The following is an 8477-nucleotide window of genomic DNA, read 5'->3' as shown; positions in this document are numbered from 1 at the left end:
GGCTGCTGAGCCTGCGCGTCCGGAGCCTGGGCTCCGCGACAGGAGAGGCCACAACAGTGAGAGGCCCGCGTACCGCAAAAAAAAAAAAAAAAAGAATAAGCTTCTCAGAATCAATTTAATACGTCAATCACATTGGAAAGAGGGGGGGAGTGTTTGTTTGGGGAGCAAATGGTATAAGAAAGCTACACTGTGACCTTGCACAGAGGGTAGTCAATATATAATGTCTGAAACTGATGGGGAAAAAAAAAGAGCAATGTAAGTTTGTTACTTAGAAACATGGAGCAAAACTTTAGAAGGAGTGGCTAAAAGAGCTGAAAATAATGGCTTCGAGGGTAGAGGACTCCGAGATAGGGAGAGGTGAAGAAGATTGCTGTTTCTCATTTGATATTTGACCATTTAAACCATTGACATGTATCACCTTCATGAAAATAAATCTTAAGAAACAAAGCAGCAAGAATCAAAAATCTAAAGCTATCAGGAAGAAAATATCAACAGCCGAAATACTTCCAGATTTTACTTTAAAAAAACAAAACAAAACCTAAAACCTAATCCAGTTTCAATGTTATACAAATCTTAACTTTTAAGTGAAATTAAATCACAGTGAAAAATTTTATCGAGCCTGTTCTAAATCTGGTCCGTTGTACCTGCCGGACACACAGATGTTGATTTAGGATAGCTCAAAGGCTGCCCTGCCAGAGACAGAAAGGCGTGGGAGTGACACCATAGTTCTGAAAGCCCTGACTTCCTGCTTTAAGATAAGACCCAACTAACTCGATCAGAAAAGTCTACGTATATTTGCAGCTAGAGCAAAGTTATGCAAAATGAAAATAAATGTGGAAAAAATCATAATAGCTTGTAAGACTACAATATATGAAATTACTTTTAGCCAACCACGTCACTGAGTTACTTGTCACTTACATCTTGAAACATTTTATTTTCTTGTTTTAGTCTTGCTTCTTTATCATCTGAGAGTTTGTAAGCATTCTCAAATGCCTCTTCTAAATCCTGAAGTCTAGATTTCAGTCGAATGATGGTATTGTCTTTTTCTTTATTACTTGTTCTCATTTCCTCAATTCGTTCCTGCAAAATTTTGGAGGCACTGCTGGCTGCACCGAAGCGTTCTCTAAGATCACTCTACAAAACAAAGACAAGGATAATACACTGTTTTTAATAATAATAATAAAATAGATGTCTCAATAGCAGCTAATAATCTGTAGACATTAAATATAAAAGAAAAGTAATAAAACAAAACACATAAATGGAAATGAACAAATTTGATATTCTGTTATATCCTGGGACGGAGACTAGAAAGGATTACCCTACAGAATAATACACAGAAAACCACTGTCTGAGGCATTCTGATTCCAGGACTCACCTGTAGATGACTTTAATGAGGAAAAAATAACCATGGCTATTAGGGAAATGATTCCAAAAGCATAGCTGGAATTTGTTGCCCCACATTAATATTTAGAGGGAAAAAAAGCATTTCTTACCCTATTCTCTCACTTACAATGAAAATAAAAGAGAAAATTCAAAACATCTGATATGTTAATATTCATTCAACAATCATTAATTGCAAATCCACTAGATGGCAGGCACTAGGGTGCTAGAAATATGAGATTAACAAGAGGACTTCCCTGGTGGAGCAGTGGTTGAAAATCACCTGCCACTGCAGGGGACACGGGTTCAAGCCCTGGTCCAGGAAGATCCCACATGCCACGGGGCAACTAAGCCCGTGTGCCACAACTACTGAGCCTGCACTCTAGAACCACAACTACTGACCCCGTGTGCCACAACTACTGAAGCCCATGCACCTAGAACCCGTGCTCCACCTCAATGAGAAGCCCACACACCACAATGAAGAGTAGCCCCTGCTCGCCACAACTAGAGAAAGCCCATGGGCAGCGAAAGACCCAGCACAGCCAAAAATAGATAAATTAATTAATTAAATTAAGAAAAAAAAATCAACAAGAAAGGTCCCTGACTTCATGAAGTTTATAGTTTAGGAGGAGACAAAGATAACTTAAAAAAACATCAAAACTATCCCGGTTCCAGCATCAAAAAATAACAAACAAACAAAAAACCCATCAAAGACAAAGAAACAATGTCTAGAATATAACTGGCATTTTGCAGCAAAACACTGTTTGTAAAATTATGCACAGAAGAATAAAACTTGGTAATGCATGGGAAAGAAAAGTTATTTAAGTGGAAAGGTTAAGCATTCCTAGTTATACACCCAAGAAAACTGAAAATGCATCCACATAAAATCTTGAAAATATAAATGTTCGTAGCACTATCATCCATAATAGCCAAAAAGTGAAAATAACCCAAACATCCATCACCTGGTGGATGGATAAACAAAATGTGGTATATCCATACTACAGAATATTACTCAGCCATAAAAAAGAGTGAAGTCCTGGTCCATGCTACACTATGGATGAACCTTGAAAACCTAATGCTCAGTGAAAGCAGTCAGACACACAAGGTCACATATGGTTTGATTCCATTGACATCAAATACCCAGCATAGGTAAACCCAGAGAAACAGAAAGCAGAGTAGTGGTTGCTCATGGCTGAGAAGAGCATGTAATGGGGGGGAGATGGCTAAGAGGTTTGGGGTTTCTTTCTGAGTGAGAAAACAGTTCTAAAATTAATTGTGGTGACAGTCGCACAAATTTGTGAATATACTAAAGACCACTGAATTATACACTCTAGAAGGATGAGTTTTATGATATGCAAATTATATCCCAAATAAAAAATAAAATTTTTAGAGGGTAAAAGTTTATAGTATCATATGAAGCCAGCAGCATTCAAAATAAACGTAACAATAAGACATCCTAAAGGAGAAGACAAGCAACACATAACCAATGTTTTTATAAAACTATTCATTTGTCTCTACAGTTCAATTAATAAAAAAGCTTAAATTTTTAACATTAAGCCACTAGAACAACAAAAAATAGAGTACTTACTTACCACTTCTCTTTCCAGCAAGTTATTCTTATTTTCAAGTGTTCTCACACGACTAGTAGCTTCATTCAGAGCACCATCTAACTGGCCACATCTAAAAACCATATATTGAAACAAAACAATCAAAGACAAGATCCTTTCTCTTAAAAGTATTATAAAAATCTAACTGATTCTCCAATATATTAGGTAAAACAAATTCTCCAATGTTAGCCAAGACTAAGGATGCCATTTTAGTAAAATATATCCAATGAACCTGATATTATAGTATCCGGAAAAAATTAAAAATGATATGAAAAGATCCCTAAGAAGTATTAGGTGAACAAAGCAAGATATGAGCAGGTATTTGTACATTCACGTCCATAGCAGCATAAATTCACAATAGCCAAAAGATGGAAGCAACCTAAGTGTCCACCAAGGGATGAATGGATATAAACAAAATGCAGTGTGTGTGTGTGTGTGTGTGTGTGTGTGTGTGTGTGTGGTGTGGTGTGGTGTGTACAATGAAGTATTATTCAGTGTTAAAAAGGAAAGAAATTCTGACACATGCTACAACACGGAAGAACCTCAAGGACATTATGCTGAGTGAAATAAACCAGACACAAAAGGACAAACACTGTGATTCGATTTACACAAGGTACCCAGAAGCATCAAATTAATAGAGACAAAGTAGAACGATGGTTGCCAGGGGCTGGAGGGAGGGGGTAATGGGGAGTTATTGTTTAATGGGTATAGAACAACAGTTTTGAGAGATAAAAAAAGTTCCAGAAATGGATACTGGTGACAGTAGCACAGCAATGTGAATGGACAATGCCAGTGAACTGTAAACTTAAAAATAGTTAAAATGGTAGATTTTCTTATTTTATCACATTAAAAAATACAAATTAAATATGCAAGACATAGAAAACTGCATAAAATAACTTGATCTATGAAGAAAACATATATGTATATGCATTATAATTTCTGGAGGGATGCAAAAAATTAAGTCTAGGATGTGAAAACAGAAGATGGGGTAGAAAGACTTCATATTAAACCCTTCTGTACTATTTCAAATCAGCATGAATGTTATTCTTACAATTAAAGACTTTCTTTGTACAGTTAATTACCATAGAACCTCAAAATAAGAAAATACATGGAAGAATTTGGTCACCATTTTGAATCAGTGTTCAATGATGTGTTGTGAATATTCGGCACTGACTACACACTCAGTCTTTGTTAAGCACTTTGCATTCATCCTCACAATCCTGTGAGTTAGGACTGTCATCACTCCCATTTTACAGATGAGAATACAGAGACAGAGAAGTTAAGTTCCTCCAGAGTCACACTGGGATTCTAAGTCAGGAAGTCTGGCTCCAGAGTCATGCTCCTACCCACTATGCATTAATGCCTTGCAGAAATGAAACACTGATGAAACTGTTCTTGAAACAAAGATCACTAAATAGTCAAGTGTTGCTGTGTTGTTATTTTTCTGTTGTAATTACCTCACTGATTCCGGTATGCCAGAGATCTCATCCCCCAAGTTGCAATTGTGTGACAATATAATGGTCCCATCTGCAATAGCAGTGGGATTCCCCAATTTGCAATTTTGAAATTTGAAAAATACTGCTGTGTATACTGACAACATAATATTGGTTTTTGTCTTAGGTAGATCGTTTTTCCAGTTCTAAATAACTGCAACTTCTCATTTTGTTCCTACTGTTCTCTGTAACACAGTTTTATATGGTAGGCCAAATCAAGCCCTTTAGGGGTACTGGTAGGAGAAAACAATGCGTTGCTCTTCATTTGCACACTATCAGTACATTTACTCCACTACCTAGATTGCTGTTGTTACTGTTATAACACGACCACTTATTTAAAACCCTGACTTCCAATTTGCTCCTCCTACATTCTCTCACTGCTCCACGTGCTCTAGCAGCTTCTAGACATAAAGATGTTTTAATTAGCCCCCCTTCTTTGGCACCCCGTCTTTGACCTAACAAGGTCTACTGGTCGGCTTCTTTCAGACTTCTGTTTTCCAACAGGAAGAACCTGTGGTCATCTGTGCCTTCTTAAAAAACAAAACAGAACAAAAATAAGAACAAACTTCCCCCAGCCTGGTATCTACTCTTTTCTTTTTGTCCTAGAAAACCTAAAACTGGCCTTTCTTCCCGGCTCTTTTCAAACTACTTCTCTGCCACTGTAACCCCATCACCACCACCAACAGCAAAATGGAAGCTATAGAAACGATCAGGACCAAGACAGCATGTTAGCTACCACAGCAACCACACACTAGTATAAAAGCTAGTTTTCCGGACTTCCCTGGTGGCACAGCAGTTAAGAATCCAACTGCCAATGCAGGGGACATGGGTTCGAGCCCTGGTCCAGGAAGATCCCACATGCCGTGCAGCAACTGAGCCCGTGCGCCACAACTACTGAGCCCGTGCGCCACAACTACTGAGCCCACGTGCCTGGAGCGCTTGCTCCACAACAAGAAAAGCCACTGCAATGAGAAGGCTGCACACCACAACAAAGACCCAACACAGCCAAAGAGATAAATAGATAAATAAATAAAAGCTAGTTTTCCTAGAATTCTCTGTTTCCTAGAATGAAACTGTTAACTGGATGAGATTTCAGTTCCCTCCTAATCTTTTCTCAAGGGGTTTTGTCTTTTTTGCCCTAGAGAAGACTTTGCTGTCACCTAGACTCCATCAGTTTTCAATCTGTTTAATACCATTTGTAAAGTATGTTGCAAGTATGCTGTTATTATTGGTTTTTTTTTTTGGCCGTGCCACATGGCATGTGGGATCTTAGTTCCCCGACCAAGGATCGAACCCAAGCCATCTGCAGTGGAAGCACGGAGTCTTAAATTAACCACTGGACAGCCAGGGAAGTCCCTCAAGTACGCTGTTATTAATACTAGTAAAAACATCAAATTTTGTAAATGATTCTCTCTCTCTAAAATAAGTGGAAAGCTATCCCTAGTATAAGACCGTTCTCCCCTGTGTGTCTATGGTTTTTTTGAATGAGATAACTGTTCCCACAGGTTCATGAGTGTCTGGGTTAAAGTTATGCATTTCTGGGTATGAAGAAAGGTTGAGAACTGCCCCAGGACATCAATCATAGACTTATTAGGGAATCGGTAGAGCATTAATTCTCCCATAAATGACATTCCTTTACATATACAAAATCTGCTCAACTATCTCAGTATTTCGCCCACACAAAACAAATGTCCTCATCAATTATCAGTGTTTTGTAAGAGGATGGCTCGAATCTTTATTTTTTGGCTGCACCCACGGCTTGCGGGATTTTAGTTCCCCAACCAGGGATTGAATCCGGGTCCTAAGCAGGGAGAGCAAGGAGTCCTAACCACTGAACTGCCAGGGAATTCCCTAAAATCTTTAAAAATAATTACTTAGGCAAACATGTTTCTGTGTGAAAATTTTCAAATCTAAAGCACACGTTTTCAAAGTGTTTTAACATCACAATATGTTATACTTTGGGGAAAATAATATATCCAAGTTGGAGAAACACTAACTTTACAGTTAAATTATAAGTCTTACCTGTCTACAAGAATTTGATTGGTTTTCTTCCAATCTTCAACTGCAGGAATTTCTTTTGCCTCCAGTTTCTGTTTCAAACTATTTATCTCTGACTCATAATAAGCTCGAATATCTGCAATGTGTCGAGCATGCTTTTCCTTCAGGTTCTGCCTAACCCTGTTGGTGAGAGGAAGAAACATCATTTAGAAAGCATCTCCTCACTATCTCAATAAGAAAAACCAAGAACATAATGATTCTCATACACAAAAATACAGTCTTTTTCCTTTATACACCCACAGAAAATAGAATAGATTAATACACAAGATGACAACTAATAAAGCAAAAAAAAAAAGACATTATTTTTTAGATGGTCTACCTTATAAACATATTATCTTTTTAATTTTTTATACATTACTGAAGTTCAATAAAAACAATTTTCATCATTCAAGCAGACATCATAAAAAACCTATTGACATTACAAGCCATTCACTGAAATACATACTTAGACAATATCACAGGATCTTCCAGGGAAGTCAGTGAAATGCATTCTGGGACACCACTGGCTGTACCTGGAAGCTGGGACTGACTGACTGAGGCAAAAGGTACCAGGCCAGTGTTTTCTTCATCTACACTGTTGACAGAGATGTCGTTACTACCAATAGTATATACTGCAGGAAACGTGGAACTGGTCCTACTTTCATTTTGGAATGCATGATTTTTCCAAGAGTCCACTGGAGAAAGTTTTGTATTTGAAGGATATCTTGGGAATCCAGATAACTGAGAAGTAACATGACTTGCTTGTGAAAACGAGTCTATGTCAGAGTGGCTAGCCATACTAGGTTCTAGAACAGAGTCCGGTGAGAAGGATATTCTGTCATCAAGGGCATTCAAAAAGCCATGTGGCTGAATCCCTGAAATCTGCTGACTTGGCTTCAGGTGTAATGTTGGGTCTAGAGTCAGTACCTAGAAATAAGACAGACAACAGTAAGCTCTCGTCCTCTGTACTCAGTTTTCGTTTTCAAGTGAGTAGGCTTTAGATCTCCTAGGGAAAAGGAAGCTCAAGATGAGAGTTAAGAGTCATGAGTCATCTTTCATTGTCACTCAGCAGACTGCTGTCAACTTTACCTCCGGTGGATGATTTGGGCTGGAAGCAGAAGGGAGATTCCTCTCAGGTAACAGCTTGTTTTCCCTCTGTTTTTTATAATAAATATCCTTCAGTGATGGTAGCTTCATCTCATTACTAGTATTAGACTTAAAGATATGAAACAAAATTATTTAAATATTATCAACGAATCAATGATGAAAAAAGTTTACTTTCCTGATATCAAGATTAGCACCATAAAAAGATTCTTGAAAAATTTAAAATAAACTGAGATGCCAGACTGCCAGATTTGTAATAAGAGTTTGGAAGTCATTACCTATTATGAGGCTCCCTCAGAATGAAAAAATTTTCATACCCTCTAACAATAAATATTAAGGGGATAATTTAAACCTAAGATATTTAGCAGCCTAAGAACACTTCCAAAGAATAAAATCCTTGGTAATCTCCTTACTCAAAATAAGAACCAAGTTTTGAGGTAAGAAAAGACTTCATAATGAATGAAGGAAGCAGGGCAAGAAAACTTCTGGCCAGATTAATTTCCTGTGACTCAAAGGGACAGGTGTCAAAAGGTGGAGTTCCCCAGCTCTGTAGTTATATTCGTGTTTAAGAGTTGGCAGACAACAAGAAGTGTTAAGAAAGAAGTTACCCAATCAAAATAAGACCCTTTTTTAATTAGTAAAATAAGAAGATATGGGGACTTCCCTGGTGGCACAGTGGATAGGACTCCTCACTCCCAATGCAAGGGGCCCAGGTTTGATCCCTGGTCGAGGAACTAGATCCCACATGCATGCCGCAACTAAGAGTTTGCATACCACAACTAAGGAGCTCACATGCCGTAACTGAGACCCCACACAACCAAATAAATAAATAAATATTAAAAAAAAAAAAAAAAAA

General features: G+C 37.8%; 1 protein-coding gene across 2 annotated transcripts in view; it reads right to left on the bottom strand.

The window, feature by feature from the left end:
• MPHOSPH9 (M-phase phosphoprotein 9) overlaps window positions 1-8477 on the bottom strand; it is a 52239-nt gene that overhangs the window by 23416 nt on the left and 20346 nt on the right. For both annotated transcript variants that reach the window (XM_007448674.1, XM_007448675.1), the window contains 5 exons: window positions 7607-7732; window positions 6984-7444; window positions 6503-6658; window positions 2973-3060; window positions 919-1134 (listed from right to left, as the gene is read on the bottom strand). In XM_007448674.1, the coding sequence (XP_007448736.1) occupies window positions 919-1134; window positions 2973-3060; window positions 6503-6658; window positions 6984-7444; window positions 7607-7732 (1047 nt within the window). The remainder of the gene's footprint in view (window positions 1-918; window positions 1135-2972; window positions 3061-6502; window positions 6659-6983; window positions 7445-7606; window positions 7733-8477) is intronic.

The sequence above is a fragment of the Lipotes vexillifer genome, unplaced genomic scaffold (genome assembly GCF_000442215.2).
Source record: "Lipotes vexillifer unplaced genomic scaffold, Lipotes_vexillifer_v1.1 scaffold21, whole genome shotgun sequence".
Taxonomy (NCBI): Eukaryota; Metazoa; Chordata; class Mammalia; order Artiodactyla; family Lipotidae; genus Lipotes; species Lipotes vexillifer.
The sequence above is the reverse complement of the archived record's forward strand: the minus strand, read 5'-3'. Positions and strand labels throughout refer to the sequence as shown.